Here is an 18,863-nt window from a genome sequence, read left to right as displayed (position 1 = left end):
GCTGGAGCCGGCCCAGTGGTGCAGTGGTTAAGTTTGCATGTTCTGCCTCGCCGGTCTGGGGTTCGCCAGCAAATCCCCAGTGTGGACCCATGCACCGCTTGTCAAGCCTTTGGCAGGCATCCCACATATAAAGTAGAGGAAGATGGGCATGGATGTTAGGTCAGGGCCAGCTTACCTCAGCAAAAAGAGGAGGATTGGTGGCAGATGTTAGCTCAGGGCTAATCTTCCTCAACAACAACAACAACAACAAAGGGAAAAAAGCCACAGAGAGTGGGAAAAGACATTTTCAAAACATCCAGACCAAAAAAAGGTTCGTATCAGGAATATAATAATAACTTTTATAAATCAAGAAGTGAGGCAATCAACTTAATAGAAAAATGGACAATTGACTTCATAAATGAGAATATTCAAACGATCAATAAACATATGAAAACATGCTCCTCTTCATTAGTCATCAGGGAAATGCAAAACAAAACTTCAATGAGACACCATTGCGTATGCACCAGAATGGATACAATAACAGCTGACTTTATTAAGGACTGACAAGAATACAAAATAAGAAAAGCCCTCACATACAGCTCAAAGAAGTGTCAATTGCTACAACCACTTTGGAAACCCTCTGCAATATTTAAACTAGAAAATATTGATGAGCCAGCAATTACAATCCTGGGTATATACTCTATAGAAATGTATGTTTGGGTTATATAATCAAGCCACATGCGTGCACACACACAAGGGTGCACCATGAACTGTAAACTCTAGTAGAGGTCTGCTTTTCCCTTGGGTGTCAAAGGTCTTCCCTCAGTGTTCCTGCTCCACCCTCAACTTTCAGCAGTCCTGCACCTCAGAGGCTTTTCTCTCCATGCTTTGGCCCCATCGCAGCAGTAGACCACTGGTCACTCAGTGCTAGGCCCACAGTGGGAGGTGAAAAGGTAGGTTCAGTGCTCCTGGTCCATCTGTGGGAGGCAGGCACTGCATGTCTGGGCACAAGGGGTGGGTTTTTACACTGTTCCTGTCCCTCCCAGCCAGGGTAGTCACACTCTGCCTTGCATCTGTGGCAGCGCCAGAGAGAGAGAGGATTTTCTTCCTCTCCCCTGGTGGCAGCAGCCCTCTGCTTTGAACTGGTGCAGTCTACTGGGCCCAAAGGCCTTCCTGCCCCTCCACTGGGGCACAAGGTTTTTACTTTCTTCTCTCCCCGCAAACCAATGAGCCTTTGTCTGGGGCCTGGGGTGGAAAATTCTCTCTCACCTTCCCCAGAGGACTAAGGCTTTCATGTCACTTGATTGAAGGGTCCAGGAAAGTGTGCAATGAGTTTCATTTGTCCCCAGGGCTGCCAATCACCCTCTGCACATCTGTCAGCCTCCCTCCAGTCTCTCACCTGTCCCCACTGTTTCTTGCATGATGACATGGCTGTTGTAAGAAATCTTCAATACAAAAAATAATAGTAATGACTTATTAATATTGAAAGTAATGAACTTTAAAAATTACAAACAGGCCATCCTGAGTGGCAGTCTTGTTAGGCAGATATTTGAGTGCTGATCAATAAACAAGGCTAGAACATCACTGGAATCAGGAGAGGAAAGATAACAAAGGGTCCTGATTCTGTGGAAGTTGTCAGCACCCTCTAGTGGAAATAACTTTTGGAAAACTTCCTTAATAACACAGACCCATCTCAAAAATTTTTCCCAGATGTATTATCAGTCATGGAACCCTGGCAGTTACAGACACTAAAATTTTGAGACAGTAATAAACAATGTAGTATTCCATTTTATTATATTAAATAATTGTAAATTGTTTAATAGAGTTTGCTCCCATTCATAAAAGCAATGCAAAACAAAACAAGACAAAAGGAAATTTGAAAGGAGAGAAGGGATCAAGGAACAGGAACTACCCCCACAATGTCTCCACTTCGCCTGGTGAAAATGAAATCTAAATGAGGGTTTCTGCATTTAAATTTCATTAATGAAAATTCAGGTTATCTCTATTCTCACTAAATTAATATTACACAAATAACTGAAGAACAACATTTTGCACGTATGCCAAACTTTCAACCAACGCAGAGAACCAAATGATTAGCCTGAGGATACCCTCACATCTTCTTCTAACTCTGCCTCTAAAACCAAAAGGAAATAAGAAAGCTGAAATGCTCTTTAGGATTTCAAATTAATTTAGATGAGCATTTATTTTCACTGTATCATAAACTTCAGTCCAAACTCTGAAATTTTAAAATTATTAAGATGATATTATTGTGTTTATTAAAAATGTAAAATTGTAAATTAAAATTAAATCAATGTCTTCCTTTCTAATTTTTCACTTTGGTTAACTTGACGGTGATGCAATTTCATCAATATAACAGTGCAATTCATTTCATAATCAATTTATGATTCTCTTAAATTTTATGTAGTTTAAGGGCAGAAGCCTTTGTGAAGTTCCTTTTCCCTGGAATGTTTCTCATTTAACTGGCAGCAATAGCTGTAGGACAATTGTTCCAGCTATTCGTTTTTTTCAAACAGCACTGTTCCTCTTGGCATACAAATTTTTTAAGAGAAAAATTAGATGTGTCTAACATGAAAAGACACTTAACATCACTCATCATCAGGGAAATGCAAATCAAAACTACACTAAAATACCACCTTACACCTGTTAAAATAGCTATTATCACTAAGACTAAAAATAACAAATGTTGGAGAGGGTGTGGAGAAAAGGGAACCCTCATACACTGCTGGTGGGAATGCAAACTGGTGCAGCCACTATGGAAAACAGTATGGAGATTCCTCAAAAAATTAAAAATAGAACTACCATACGACCCAGCTATCCCACTATTGGGTATCTACCCAAACAACTTGAAATCAACAATCCAAAGTAACATATGCACCCCATGTTCATTGCAGCACTATTCACAATAGCCAAGACATGGAAACAATCCAAGTACCCATCAGCCGATGACTGGATGAAGAAGATGTGGTATATACATACAATGGAATACTACTCAGCCAGAAGAAAAAGAGAAATTCATCCTATTTGCAATAACATGGAAGGACCTAGAGGGAATTATGCTAAGCGAAATAAGCCAGTCTGAGAATGACAAACACCAAATGATTTCACTCATATGTAGAAGATAAACAAACACATGGACAAAGAAAACAGTTCAGTGGTTACCAGGGGAAGGGCGGTGGGGGTGGGCACAGGGGGAGAAGGGGAGCACTTATGTGGTGACAGTCAAGAAATAATGTACAACTGAAATCTCATATTGATGTAAACTATTATGAACTCAATAAAAAAATTGAAAAAAATTAGATGTGTCTGAAGATGAATACATAAGATAGGAAAATATTAAATTGTAAGTATTGAAGTTCCTCCTCCCCACCTGCTGAGAAGGAAGGAGGTTCTACATTGCTTGGTGACAAACTTTGTGTTTCACAGTACGGTAAAGCCTGGAGACGAAGAATTGGAGAAGCCAAATTCCTCTCCATGAGAAAAAAAAAGATGAAAAAATACAAAGAAAAGATCTTAGAGGAAAAAGCAGCATGGGTGGCTAGAGAAGCAAGGGCAATGTGTAGGACTGCAGTGTTCTCAAACTTTGTTTTGGTTCAGAGGCAAGTGAAAGAGGGCTGAATAAGAGGAAGGGTGGTACTTGGACTATCACTTCAAAGCGAGAGCGTACTTAAGCAAATTTCTCAGTTACTCGAATTACATCCTTTAGGGAAACTCACTGTTCAGGCATGAGCGTTTCACACAGAGTTAAAGAAACATAGTGCTTTGTGAGTTCATCAAATTAGAAATGTCAGAATTCATCAGGATGGGCTAAGTTTAATGGCAGTCATAAATGCAAAATCTTAATGGCTTAAACCAAGAAAGATTTATTTCTTGTGCACACTATCTATCCTTAGAACTCCAAGAGATATGGCCCACTTTTGGCCATAATTTCTTAATTAATTAATTAATTAGGCCATAATATCATAATTCAAGTAGATAGCACAAAATAAAGGACTTAATTGATGTTCAATGATGATGGAATTGCTCATCCTAGTGATGACTCTTTTTCACAAAATAAACATTTATGGAAAATTGGAGTTGAAATTCTTAGCGGAGAATATAAAGTGAATATTAATAGTGATTCAGTTTTAGAAGATAAGCCTAATAAAATACAACTTACTTCATTAAAATACCCAGAGGTAGCTATTTTATTGGGAGGTCTTGATTTATTAGCAGGCCTTGCAAAAGCATTTATAGGTTATTGGAGATGGGGTAATCCCAAAGTAGACAAGTGACAACAACTTCATGAATTTGTAGATGGTAAAAGTAATTCGCCAACAACCTAGTGGAGTATTCTGTAAAGACCTGTATTGGGCCAATAGGATTTCTTAGCTTTCTTAGGTGACATATTTCACACTGATGGTTTCCAAATATGAAGATTATTCTTCAGTGGTTTGAGATGGCACCCTGGAATCTAGTTTTTTTTTTTTTTTTAAAGATTTTATTTTTTCCTTTTTCTCCCCAAAGCCCCCCAGTACATAGCTGTGTATTCTTTGTTTGGGTCCTTCTAGCTGCAGCACGTGGGACGCTGCCTCAGCGTGGTCTGATGAGCAGTGCCATGTCCGCGCCCAGGATTCGAACCAACGAAACACTGGGCTGCCTACAGCGGAGCGCGCGAACCCAACCACTCGGCCACGGGGCCAGCCCCTGGAATCTAGTTTTTTACAAAGTTCCCCAGCAGATTTTGATACAATTAGTCTGCAATGTGGACACTTAAAAAAAAAAAATGAAACCTGTATTTTCAATTTGGTGCATGGAAACATAAAGGGGTAGAATGTAAATATAAAGTTATTGGGACTAATGAGCAATCAGTTCAGTATAAATTGAAGATTATTTTAAACCATAAGGCTATGAGGTTATTTTATTACTCTTGGATTGATGTTCTAATTTCTACCCATGGTTCTGTCACTAATTTCCTACGTGATTTCAGGTATATCACTTACTTTTACTTCAGCTTCTTCTGACAAACGAAATCAGGTAGATTATTAATGAAGATCCCTAGCAGTTCTAAAACCCCATGTTTCCCTGAAACTTTCCAATTACCTTAAAGGGGTGGTGGGGTATATATAGGGGTCAGATATTTGATGTAAGCTCTTGGTGGCAATTATTATGAAAAGAAATGTGGAGCATGAATGTCTGGCTTTGTTCTCTTACCTTCAAAAAATGCCAACTATTTCCAGGGAAGGAAGTAGGCTGCCGGGTATGGACGAGGGCGGGGTCGGAGGGAGACTGTTCAGGACATGCTAGCCCAAAATAAGGCACCTTGGCATACTGGGTATTTCAGGCTGAAGGAATGTGAGAAATGGATGTGCAGGAAGGATTTTCTGATCTTTCCCTGAAGCAGGTCATAAAACCCTCATGCGAGAGGTGCCCTCCCTGTACCCAGAGGAAAGAAGCATCACTATTTCTGAAGTGGAAGGGACACAGAGGAATCTGAACGAACAGGCCTCGCTAAGTTTCCTCCAGTTTGCTACTTACCTCATACCCTTTGTCCTATCTTACCCTTCCATTACTTTCCACTCTTCAACAAACCTAGCATAAAAACACTCAGACTGCACCATTTCTCCAGGTCATCATTTCCTTATGAAAGCTCCTGTGTCACATAAAACTTATATTAAATAAATTTTTATAATTTTCTTTTTGTTAATCTGTCTTTTGCTACAGAGGTTCCAGTTGAGAACTTAGAAGGGTAGAGGAAAATGATATTTTTTTCTCCCCTACAGTATGTGTATCACAGTTGAGAAAGTCATGGGGTCTGTGGCCAATTACTCGTAGATCATATCAACCTCTTGAAAAATGAATTATCCGAACATGACCTCAAACAGATAAGCACAGTGTTGACTCAATAATAAAATGGGAGATAATAAGGAAAACAAAACTAAGCATCACATCTAAGTAGGTTCCAGACATAATTTTTATACCAGCAGTTTAAATACCTTCCCATCCCACCCTTATTTATCTTGTATCCCTCTTATTAACGAGCAAATAGCAGAAATTGAATAGGGAGGCATCAGTTTAATTTGACAAACTTGCCTAAATTGAGAGAGTCTGAACTAGCTTTGACCCAGAGAAAGAGCTGAACTGAGAACCCTGAGGTTTGCAAGTCTAAACAAATCCTAACTGCTTTCTGACGTATTTCTGCCAAAGACAACTTGACTGAGGTTACAGAGAGATGGTTTTTCTACAAAACATTGCCAACTATGCTCAAGGCAAAATTACAAGACAGAATTTATTTTCGGCCTTCTTCCAATGCTTTCTCCCACCTCCTGCCCCTAACCCTCAATACAGGAAATGTGCAAAGGCTACACAGCGCATAAAAGTCTACAGATTTACGGGCTTAATATGTGAAAGCCATTTTGGGGAACTACAAATATACGTGATACATAGTGTCATCCATTAAGATGCCCATGTGTATGATTTAGTGGGGAAGATAGAATGCTGCAATGGAGATATTAACAGGAACAATCAAACTCACAGGCACAGAGAAGCCTTCCTTACCCCAAACACCCCAAATTCTAAAACAATCGCTTTCCCCAACTCCCGCAGAGTACTGTGATCTGGCTATCACAGTGCACTGTTACTGTCGATTTAACTAAATCCCTTTTGAGAGTATCAACATTTTGAAAGAGTTCCCTTTTAGCCTAAAAAATGTTCTAATTAGTGAAGTTCATTCAGCAGTGAAGGGTCTCTCTGGAGCTTCAAGTTTTAATCTGAAAGTCTCAATCTAAGCTTCCACCACCAACGCTCCCCTCCCACCCTTCAAAGTTGATGAAATCAAACGCCTTGAATGGAAGGTTTTAGTAATTCAGATCACTTGAGAAAAAAACAGAAGTAACGGTGGGGTGGGGGGAATGCGCTAATTTTTAGAGCTTGGGGATTGTAAACGTGGAGAAATGACGCCACCTCCTGGTAAAGCTCGGGAACGAGCAGTCGAAAAGCCGCCTGCTACGGTCCCGCTAAACCGCTGCTTTCATTTCAAAGCATCAAGCCACGCATCTCCGGCGCCCGCAGAGCCCCGAGACCCGCCCCTGTCAGCCGCTCTGACCACTCAGTGCGTCCCGTGTAACGTGATTGACAGGGCAACAGCCCGGTCCGTTACCTATATTCGTCCCTTCGGAAACAGGGACCCGGTCCTTCCGGAAGCTCAGGGTCCGCGCTCTCCCAGCATCCTTTGCCTTCCGGCTTTGCTCGGTCCCGGCCGGCCAGTCCCGCCTTGCGCGCCCATTTCGAGCCCGAGTTTCAAGCTCGACTTTCCAGGCTCGGGAGCCCGGCGCAGATTTTCGGGGACGGGCTTCTTGGGCAGGGGCTATGGGGGCGGGCATGGCGCAGCTCGAGGGTTACTACTTCTCGGCTGCCCTGAGCTGCACCTTTTTAGTGTCCTGCCTCCTCTTCTCCGCCTTCAGCCGGGCGCTGCGAGAGCCCTACATGGACGAGATCTTCCACCTGCCGCAGGCGCAGCGCTACTGTGAGGGCCATTTCTCCCTCTCGCAGGTGCGGTCCCCAACCTGTCCCCACCCTAGGACCGGCCAGAGAGGGCCGCCCCCGCCCCAGCGCTAGTTTCTCCCCACCCTTAACCTTAGTTCCCTCCGCTCCACCCTCCCAGCCTCGGACTGTGAAAGGAACTGGGTGATCTCTTGTTCCTGTCTCACATCTGTGAAGTACCTGTTAAATGAATGAATAAGCAGCAGATCTGGCTCCTAGGAAGATATTAACTGTTGCTCTGGGAAATATATTAATGGGGAATTGAATTCCTGCCCCTCTTCTTGGCAACTGATGAGAGCTATCTGTTTTTCATCCCCGATCCCAGGATTAGAGGCATTGGGCTGATCCCTGGAAATGTCAGAAACCCTCACTTTAGCTCACCGGTCAGGCGCTTGACCATGTATTTTGGAGGTGGGACAGACAGGTGGGGAGGGAGGGATGTTCGCCACCAAGAAGTGACAGATTGCATAAATTCCATCTTTGGTGTTTTTAGGAACGTTCTATTAACTGGATAAACTGGCAACCAGTGAAGTGGCATCATGTTTGAATATATAATTGACTACGTAAATATATGGATACAAAAATAAAGTAGACATATTTTCTTTCCTCTTCTAGCGAGGCAATATGGAGTAGTGATTAGAAATAGAAGGTCTATAGTTAGAGGAAGACCTAATTTTAAATCCTCGCGCTGTTATTTACTAGTTATGTGACCTTGGAAATTTTCTGAGTTTCAGGTTACTCATCTGAAAATGACAGTAATAATGGTATCTACCGTAGGGCGTGTTGCAGGATTAAATACAGAGGGTTTAGCCCAATTTCTGGCTCGGTACACGTTAGCTGTCATTATGGAGCTTGTGGTTTAATCTCTTTAAACATTTCTTTCTCTCCAGACCCATCAGAGTTCCAGGCGATGTTTCCATGCTTTTTAAAACTGGCGCTTTTGCAATGTAATCACCAAAATACAGGCTCTCTAAAGAGTTGATCTTGGAAAATAGAAACCCATTTTAAGTTGTTGTGGTCTACTGGTTGTTGATAGCTTAACAATCACAAAGCAGGTGCAGGGGCAAAAATATAAACACAACTTTTCTTTAGAGCAGACATCGCTACTTCTCAAAAAGCCTCATTGTTGGTAAAGATGTTTTGAGCTTGACATCTTTGTGTCAGTATTACGTCTTGCTTTTGCTTCATTGTCGGCCTTTGATTTTTAAGTGGGATCCCAAGATTACTACATTACCTGGTTTATACCTGCTGTCAGTTGGAGTGGTCAAACCTGCCACCTGGATCTTTGGATGGTCTGAACATGTTGTCTGCTCCATTGGGATGCTCAGATTTGTTAATCTTCTCTTCAGTGTTGGCAACTTCTATTTACTATATTTGCTTTTCCGCAAGGTACAACCTAGACACAAGGTACGTTTTCAAAATACTTTATTATAAGCTTATGTGCAGTTAGGTCCATAATTTTGATGACTTGGTTTTCTGAGATTTGGTGAAGAATGTCTTTAACACTTAGTTTCTGTGTATATTTTGTAAAGATAAAGTAAGTCCCCCACCCCCATTTTAGAAGAAACTTGTAAATACTTGAATAACTTATTTGTTTGTAAAATCTAAAGTAAATATGTGTTTACGAATCAAACAAGTTCAGTAAATATTTATTGAGTTTATTCCGTGTGCTAGGCACTGAGACTAGAGAGGTAAATAAGGGTTTTTTTTTCTTATGGAACTTTTATCTTCGTTAGGGAAAACAGACTTTACCTGAGGAATTTTGAGGTGATTTAAGAATGCAGGCCCTGGAGGTGGGTTGCCTGGGTTTGAAGTCTGTCCATTTCCCAGTTGTGTTGCGCTGAGCAGGTTACCCCTTACTGACTCCATGGCTTCATCTGTTAGATGGGAATGATGCAGAATCTACGTCAGAGGACTATTATACAGAGTAAAGGGGCTTAGTGAATGGAAGGTGCTTAGCATAGTGCCTGATATAATAGTAAAGACTCAATAAATATTATCATAATTATTTTTAACTTAAAGAAATAATTTCAGTAGTGTAAATTATGGGACAATGATAGGTCTATCACGCTACAAGGATGCAGAGAAGGCACAGAGGAGCACCTGCTACAGCCTGCCTGGGAGGAAGGTGTTGGGTAAGGCATTGCAGAGAAGGTGGTCCCTGAGCTGAATCTTGATGAACAGATAGGGCTTTTGAGTGGAGAATGAATCCTGGCAGGAGAAAAAGCATAAGCAAAGATGGAAAGGCGTTGAGCAACAAGATGCAGGAAATTGCTATTTGGAATCACAAGATTATAAAGTACAGGGACGGGAGGCTGGAGAAGTAGGTATGGGTGAAGTCGTGAACGTCCTTGTGTGTCATGGGAAGTCTTTTGAGCTTCATCTAGTAGGTGATGGACAGCCTTTAATTTTAATGAAGGGAATGGCATGGTCTGATTTGGTGATTTAGATTAAGTGGAGGATGCCATTCAAGGAGGTAAGAATACTTTCATTCTGAAAGTCAGAAAGGCCAAAGGAAGATAATTAACTTTAGATGGGGCTACTGAATTCAGGAAAATCCCTGTAATTTCTTCATGAAATAGTAAGATCACTGGGTGTGGTAGTATAAATGCTAGATACGTGTTTACATTCTCTGTAGTGTAGAGTTCTGAAGGGCTATCTTTAAAAGAAATTGGTGATGATGGGCAAGCGAATGATTATTGAAGGTGCTAAGACTTAAGCTCGGGGAAATGGAACTACCTGCCCTGTGTCCCATTTATCTCCATGTTCCCCATAGAATTTAGGTCAATGTCTTAAACACAATAACTTTTTACCTATTCGTTGAATGATTCAAAGTATTTTAGGCCGTGGAAGCTTTGGCACACACATGTATTGTCTTAATGACTTCCAAACTGATAGATGTAAGTAATAAGTACCGGAAAGTGTCCTTATAAATGTATACAGTCCTGTGTTGCTTAACGTCGGGGATATGTTCTGAGAAATACCTCGTTAGGCGATTTCATTGTTGTGTGAACATGATAGAGTGTACTTACACAAACCCAGATGGAATAGTGTACTACACACCTAGGCCGTATAGTACTGATGTTATGGGACCACTATGGTATATGTGGTCTGTCGTTGACCGAAATGTCATTTTGCAGTGCATGACTGTATTGTGTTTTTGCAAAGCCAGAAATAAGATTAATATTGAATAATTTTATTTAAATAAGATTCAGGTCGTTTTTTGTTTTTTAATAAATCTCTTCATTATCTCAGCAGAAATAGCTTGTTTTACCATGAAAACAATTTTAACTGTGTTTTATCTTCCTCCTAGGCTGCCTCAAGTATCCAGAGAATCTTGTCAACATTAACATTAGCAGTATTTCCCACACTCTATTTTTTTAACTTCCTGTATTATACAGAAGCAGGATCCCTGTTTTTTACTCTTTTTTCCTATTTGATGTGTCTTTATGGCAATCATAAGACTTCAGCCTTGCTGGGATTTTGTGGCTTTATGTTTCGCCAAACGAATATCATCTGGGCCGTCTTCTGCGCAGGGAACGTCATTGCACAGAAGTTAACTGAAGCTTGGAAAACTGAGCTACAAAAGAAGAAGGAAGAGAGGCTTCCCCCTGTCAAAGGACCGTTTTCAGAATTCAGGAAAATTCTTCAGTTTCTTTTGGCTTATTCCATGTCCTGGAAGAACTTGAGTATGCTTTTTCTTTTGACTTGGCCCTACCTCCTCCTAGCGTTCATGTTTTGTGTTTTTGTGATAGTTAATGGTGGAATTGTCATTGGCGATCGGAGTAGTCATGAAGCCTGTCTACATTTTCCTCAGCTATTCTACTTTTTCTCTTTTACTCTGTTTTTTTCCTTTCCTCACTTACTTTCTCCTAGCAAAGTTAAGACTTTTCTTCGCTTAGTTTGGAAACGTAGAATTCACTTTTTTGTGATTACGTTAGTCTCTGTATTTTTAGTTTGGAAATTCACTTATGTTCATCAATACTTACTAGCAGATAATAGACATTACACGTTCTATGTGTGGAAGAGAGTTTTTCAAAGATATGAAATTGTGAGATATTTGTTAGTTCCAGTCTATATATTTGCTGCTTGGAGTATAGCTGACTCATTGAAATCAAAGTCGATTTTCTGGAATTTAATGTTTTTCGTATGCTTGTTTACTGTTACAGTACCTCAGAAACTGCTGGAATTTCGTTACTTCATTTTACCTTATGTTATTTATAGGCTTAACATTCCTCTGCCGCCCACATCCAAACTTCTTTGTGAACTGGGTTGCTATGCAATTGTTAATTTCCTAACTTTTTATATTTTTCTGAACAAGACTTTTCAGTGGTCAGATAGTCAGGACATTCAGAGGTTTATGTGGTAGTATCAGGGATATCTTGAACTCTAAAAATAGACTTATTATTTAGATTCTTTCTACAATGAAGAACTGAGCAGGTTAAAATTATGAACTTTCTTTTAGGTGCAATGATGATCCTCAGATCACATCAGATTTTTTTGTGTTATAAACATCAGATATATGTGCTTTAAACATATATAACAAATCCAAGGAAGTTAAGTGGGAAAGAACTGAGACAAGTTTAAGACTTGCTCTATAAGCTTAAATAATGGAAAGGAAAATTGTTTACAGTTATCTCATGATATCTCTTTGATACTGCTGGCCACTCAAAAGCTTAAAAACTTTTTATAGATGCAAGTTTAAGAAAACTGGGCATGCTTTATTGTACTGGAACTTATTTATTCTCTTCAGAAAGCAATGGCAGACAAAGTATTTGAAAAATATTTACAAATGATCAGGTAATATTCTTGATTGAAAATTTGCTTAACATTTCAGTAAATATAATTTTAATCATAAGGCAAAATAGGCTCACATAGTAAATGTTATAAATTAGAGACTCATCTGCATTTGTCTAGGAATCAAGTTGTTGATTTTTGTTAAAAATCTAGTAATAATGCTCTTTCACTAATTCCTAATATGAAATATATGATGGCCAAAGATTAATCGTGTTGAGGATAATACTTTTTAAAAGAGATTTTCTTTCTAAAATATGTTGCTGTATTAGTTTCTATGGCTGCCGTAACAAATTACCACTAACTACTTGGTAAAAAAAAAAAATTCTTTCACAGTTCCAGAGGGCAAAAATCTAAAATTAAGGTGTCGGCGGGGTTGGTTCCTTCTAGAGGCACTGAGTGAGAATCCATCTCCTGCCTCTCTCCTTGCTTCTGGTGGCTGTCACTGCAATCCTTAGTGTTCCTTGCTTTACAGACGCATCATTCCAGTCTCTGCCTCTGTTTTCACATGGCCTTTCCGTCTGTCCTCTCTTCTTTCTCTTATAAGGACAATGTCATTGGATTTAGGACCCACCCTAAATCCTAATCCAGGATGGACTGGTGTTGGGATCCTTAATTATATCTACAAAGACCCTTTTTCCAAACAAGTTTGCATTTACAGGATTCAAGTAGACACATCTTTTTGTGGGACACTTTTCAACTCGCTAAAAGTTACCAAAGGAGATTTTAGGATAAAACTTATAGGAAATAATTTCTTTGCTGGTATATTTTAAAGAAAATTATATCTTTACTGAGAGGATAAAAACAAATGACTTCGAAGGTCACATAATCTAAAACTAAAGGTAACTGGCGTTTGATTTCATTATCCAAAAAAAGTTAGAATTGAAAGGAAGTTTAGAAATCATTTGATCTAGTGTTATTTTGTTGATTAGGCAATAACTACTCGGGTAGGAATTGTTTGTGTTGGTTTGTGGATTCTGTGTCTGCTATTTAAGTGCGTTCGTTGGGTTATCCTTCCATCACAGAAGAGTATTATTTGCACATGTTAACTTTGACAAATAACAGAACTGCCAATAGAATTCATCTTTTAATCTAATTTTATGTTTGTAAACTTTTTAAAATACCTGTGAACAAATTACTTTGTCTTCATTGTTGGATTGTGTGTTCTCTGAATTTTAAATAATGAGTGGATTTGGAAGGTATTCTGCATTTGGAAATATAAAATTGTGTACAGGTGAAAATTACAAGTATAGTCTTGAGTAATAAATAGAGAGCAGTCTCTTGTACTGCGGTCAGTACTTAGAAGGAGATTGACTCTTTAGTTAGAACAGTGATTGTAGGACGTTTTTACCCAAACTTTTTTTTTTTTAATTAGTCAAGAAAGCACACTCAAGGAAATTATTTTATAATGGAGATCTGAGTTCCAAGAAGTCAAAATTGAAAAAATTGTGTAGTCTAGGGAAAACAACTTTCTTGTCTGATACTATTAAATGCAAGGCTTTTGTGTTTAGGAATATTTCTGAGACAAAAAACTTTTTCTCTCTACTCTAATCTGGTAAAATTGAGGACACCATTCCACCCTATAGCTTGGGGGAAATCGCTGTTCCAATTCATTTTTAAGTTTTGAGTCCCTGCTATTTTAAGAGATGTTTTAGAGAAAGTCTGCATTCAGAGGGAACCAGGTTAGTCTTCCATGTTGTCCACGGAGCACATGAAATGCAGTATTTAACATTTTAGAAAAGAATGCTGTGAATTAAAAGGTGCTATAGAGTGTTGCTTTTAGAAACATCCTACATTCTATTTGTGTTTTGAATATTTTTCAAGAGTTATCAAATAGATACTTTTGGCATGAATTTTTAAAAAATTAGTTTAATTTGTTGATTAAAAGGTGATCATAAAAAAAGGTTAACAACCTAGAGACCCTGTGGAACCTTGCAATTATTGTTATTAAAGTCTGTCAGCAGGATTATTTTCAAAAGTATCATAAAAAGATTTAGTCCATAAACTTTATAGGCCCAGTAATAAGTCTTTTTGAACTTTTCTGCTATCAATATAGAGTATTATCTAGTTTGAATTTAACTGCCATCTGGGCTTGACTTTATTTTTTCTTTATAATTGTCTGAAGACAGGAGAGGAGAAGAAAAGAGATCCTCAGTTTTTATTTATACCCTCTAAATAGTGGACTGTTATTTTAGACTGACTTTTAAGCGAAATAGTCATATAAAGAAATAAATTCATGTTCATTAACTTAGCATTGTCTTTGAAGCAATTAGAATTTCCTTAGAAAGTGAAACAAGCAAAGTGTCATGCAAATAATATGAAAAAGTTTTTTCTAATGGAAATTTAAATATGACTTAGGAACCATGAGATTGTAGAAAAAGCATTTAACATGAGAGTTAGGATTTCTGTATTTGATTGTGGTTCTAGAATCGATAAGGCAAGTGGTTAAATCTTGGGTTCTCATTTCAAATGAGAATGGTATTTGTCCTGCAGATACTAGTCAGTGCCTGACACATGTCTGACTTATTTCAAAAAGAATTCAGGGCCTGCCATATATCCATAAAGTTCATAAAAATATAATAAATATTGGGTAGGTGTATACCGAATGAAGTTTTTACTATAGAATTAAGAGCATATCCTAGAAAAAAAATACTAAATGGTCATAAGCTAATTTTAGGAAATCATGTTTCATAATGAGAACCCTTCTAACCCTGTTCTGCCTAAATTTTCTAACCTAGTTTTTAAAATTTTTATTTACTACAGTGTTTAATACTTACACATATATTTACTTGTAAATATGTTATAAGTTGTTTTATAATAGGATGTGATTTCAAAATTATTGCTGTTTATTTAAAATAAGAAAAATAAGTAATCTTTAACCATTAAATTCTAATAGTAGTAGAACTCTTGATGGTTATTATACTTTTAAGGGAAAAGAGATTTCAACCAATTATGAGTATTTTCTGTTATTTTAGTTAGGCTGCATTTTGCTACTTTAGGGATAAATAATCTTTTGTTTAGGGTACTTTCTATGTATTTAAATGTTGACAGTAAGACAAACATTTCTGATATGCTAAAACTTGTATAGCTGAAAAAATTATATTAAAAATTGACAGATTGAAGATATAGTTTTTACACATATCTGTGAATCCAACTCTAAATTCTTCAACATTGGGAAACAGTTATTTCTTGGGTAAGAAATTTTGTCACAGTGCAGTAATACAGTAATATCTTTATATCGTGCTTTTTTGAAAATGTGCATTTGGTGAATTTAATGTTAATTTGAGCTCAGTGTATCACCATCAGACCAAAAAAGATCATGGTATTTTGTTGACCGGAGAACGATCAAACATTATGTTGATTTTTCACCCCGACTGAAACTTAAGTGGATTTAGTTCAGGTGAACTAGGTGTGTGTGTGGCACATATGAAATGAGGGGGAGAGGGTGGAAAGGCAATAGTAACGATAATGATTGCTATCATTTATTGAGCACCTGTGATATTCTAGGCATTATATTGGCTGATTTACAAATATTGTCTCATTTGATCCTACTCATATTCCTATGAGGCAGGTGTTGATTTCTATTTGCTGGAGAAGCTGGAGGTCAAGGTCGGGTAACTTGCCCGAAGTCAACACTGTCACTTAACATAGATTGATCTGACTCTGAGTTTTTGACTGCTACTTCACCTCACAGTAAAAGTCTTTCATTAAGAGAAGTAGAATATGGAGAGAGAAGTGATAATCTGTCTTTACTCTGCATTAGCCAGACTATTCATGGCATATTATTTTTTGCATTGGGTATAGTCATTTTTAGAAATACTAGAAACTGTTCAAAGGAGCGTGAAAGGATAATGAGTATTTATAATTGTGTTGCAAGAGAAATGGCGAAAAGAATAGATAGGATGTTTCACCTGGAGAAGCAGAGATCCTGTAAGTTGGTAAGTTCTCATAATTGAAGAATAATTTTTTGGAAGAAGGATTGCACTATTCTATATGCCTTGAAGTATAAATCCAGGGCCAGCAGATTTCAACTCATTTTCTAATTGTTTAGTCTGCAGGGTAATGGACCCAGAAGAAAAATAAGTTTGCCTGCTCCCTGGAGGCAAGATTTCTAGCATCTGGGATGCTTCAGAGGAGATTCAGATAGCAAGTAGGTAGTCAGAGTAAAATGGCTTTTTAAGATGCCTCACAACCCTAGGATTTGAAATTCATAAGTTTGTTACACCTAATATTTTTTGCATTAATTTATAAGCCATGGTGAAGTATTTCTGGCGACTTGCATGCTGTCTTCAGTATATTTTAAATTTCTGAACAAAAACTGCTTGAACTCTGTTACCTTGTTTGAGAAACAAATTTGAGATACACAACTTAGTAGGCGGTATTTTTAGCTATAGTGTTTGAGAGTACTGCTAATATAGTATTTAATTTGTTTTCTGGTTTTTTAATCCCCTTTACATTAGTCAAGAGAATGTGCTTCTATTTGAAAACATTTTTTCCCTTAAAGATAAATAGCGTAAGCACTATCTATAAAATTTTTTTAAATACGGTATCCACTAGGTGGTGATAATGTGCTACATTTCCAAGTGTTCTTGTAATCAAACTTTCTTATTAGTCTGAGTTGACTTTTTTATACTTTTAAGTTTTGAACCACAAAGTAATTTATAGCATCTATGTCTATTTATTATAATGTTATTAAAAATGGCTCCTGTTGTATGAAGCTAAGATAAATGTAAAAAACGTCATTTTTGTGTTTTGTAATCATATGTTAGGTGATTCAACCTACTATATCTTCCTATATGACATTCTTTACTTCATATGGCACAGTCAGGATCTTTTTCCACAAACAGTGAGTGATGATAATGACAAATTTGGGAATTTCTATAGCATTGTACCAGCCACTGTTTTAAGTGCTTTGCCCACGTTATTCATGCTCTTAGCTACCCTATGGCATCAGTACTGTTGTTAATATCTCCACTCTCCTGAGTAAGGAAACTGCATGTAGAGAGGTTCTATGTTTTGCTCAAGATTACAAGATAACTGGCTGAGCTGGTGTTCAACTCTAGTGAGGCTGACACCAGAATCCGTGTTAACTATTAGCAATTGGTGAGGAGAAGTAAGCGCACAAAGTCTACCTTCAAATTTGTAGAATGTTTTAGAAAGAAATGTTTTAGCAAGAAAAATAATCATGGAGAGTGTGGTTATACTCTGTTTTTACACGTTGGAAAAATGAGGCCCACACTAATTTTGGCTCTTGCAGAGGCAGATAATCTTTCATCTGCCATTGAGTCTTCCATTTCGGTTTTTGTGATGGTGTCTCAAAGTGCTGTGTGTGTCCGTATGGAAATGAAGGAGAAGAAAACAAAACAACTCAGGATTAGAGTTTTTAGCCATATTAATTTACATTGAAATAAAGACCTTTGTTTTAATTAGAATGATTCCAGCTATCAAATGGGGAGGAGCATAGTTGTTTGAAAATTATAACTTAGTTTCTCCAAAGAGACCCCAATTTGGAAGCAAATTGTCAGTTAAAAATGACAAACTTTGTAATTTTTTTTTAAATTTTGACTGGAAAACTTAATCTTTTAAAAGATCTATAAATATAAGTTCTAGATGCTTTTAAGTTTTATATTTTCTTAGATACTGTTCTGTAAAAAGGAGAGGTTTATTTGACTTCTAAATTGTGAGTTCATGTCATTTTAAAACTGATTTTTAAGTAAACCTATTCTTTCTAAGAATAAAAGGTAGAAATTTTTCCTTTTTAAAAAATTTGTTCAAATATCATGGTTCCATTTTGTTTGTAAATAAATTCATGTTTTATAGTATTTTGTAATTTGCCGTGTCTATTTAACACATTCTCTTGTTCTAAACTGGATGCTAGTGGCTTTTTCTTTCACTCACACTGTACTAGTAACCATTTTTCCCTGTCTACCACTTACCCATTCCTACACTTTATTAGTCTTCTTGAAATAATAGAACTGAATAATGCTTTTAAATGTCTGTAATAAGTGCCCATCATTAGCCTGGATGACTAACTTCATTTTATTCTCATAATAGCGGAAGGCAGTTAAATTACTGGCTGATCACCTTCAACTTGTGGAGGCTTGGTTTCTTTGTTAGGTCAGGTCTGTAGAGAGTCCACAGTGTTTTCCAAACAGCTTTAACTTGGCAGGAATCAAACCCCAAATTTTGATCGTGTGATAAGGAGAAGAGATCCGTGCTCTGCGTTTCCAGACTCCCAGCTCTTGCTTTCCACTGGGCTTCTTGGAGTTTCCCATGCTGATGTGCAGCTCAGAGGTCAGCCAGAGACTTACACACAGATTTGGAGGTTCCTCCTCTGTGACTTCCTCATTTCTGGGACTTCCTGTCTTAGTTTATAGGCACTGTGGCAGCCCTTGACTCCATCCTCTCACACCTCAAGCCAATGATAGTGCAGCTTTCTGACTCGAGTGTGTCTTCGGGAAAAGGCATATAACAGGAGTGTCACCCACTGCCATCTTGCAATGATCAAATCCTGTCCTGTTCCTGCCTACATTTGGTTATACTTCAGGGCC

General features: G+C 38.0%; 1 protein-coding gene across 1 annotated transcript; it reads left to right on the top strand.

The window, feature by feature from the left end:
- Window positions 1-7,233: 7,233 nt before the first annotated feature.
- Window positions 7,234-18,127, top strand: LOC124250749 (dol-P-Glc:Glc(2)Man(9)GlcNAc(2)-PP-Dol alpha-1,2-glucosyltransferase). The gene is made up of 3 exons (XM_046682918.1): window positions 7,234-7,527; window positions 8,728-8,925; window positions 10,832-18,127. The coding sequence occupies exons 1-3, from the start codon at window positions 7,345-7,347 to the stop codon at window positions 11,885-11,887; spliced, it is 1,437 nt and encodes a 478-aa protein (XP_046538874.1). The 5' UTR covers window positions 7,234-7,344; the 3' UTR covers window positions 11,888-18,127.
- The last annotated feature ends 736 nt before the right edge of the window (window positions 18,128-18,863 follow it).

This window comes from Equus quagga, chromosome 1, assembly GCF_021613505.1.
Source record: "Equus quagga isolate Etosha38 chromosome 1, UCLA_HA_Equagga_1.0, whole genome shotgun sequence".
NCBI classification, from domain to species: domain Eukaryota; kingdom Metazoa; phylum Chordata; class Mammalia; order Perissodactyla; family Equidae; genus Equus; species Equus quagga.
This window is presented reverse-complemented; position numbering and strand designations above follow the sequence as displayed.

What these genes read in the sequence shown, in the direction of transcription:
- LOC124250749 (XM_046682918.1), top strand. Translation starts at nt 7,345, where the DNA reads ATGGGGGCGGGCATGGCGCAGCTCGAGGGTTACTACTTCTCGGCTGCC. An exon ending in GCCATTTCTCCCTCTCGCAG is followed by an intron (nt 7,528 to 8,727) that starts GTGCGGTCCCCA and finishes TTGATTTTTAAG; the next exon opens with TGGGATCCCAAGATTACTAC. An exon ending in AGGTACAACCTAGACACAAG is followed by an intron (nt 8,926 to 10,831) that starts GTACGTTTTCAA and finishes TCTTCCTCCTAG; the next exon opens with GCTGCCTCAAGTATCCAGAG.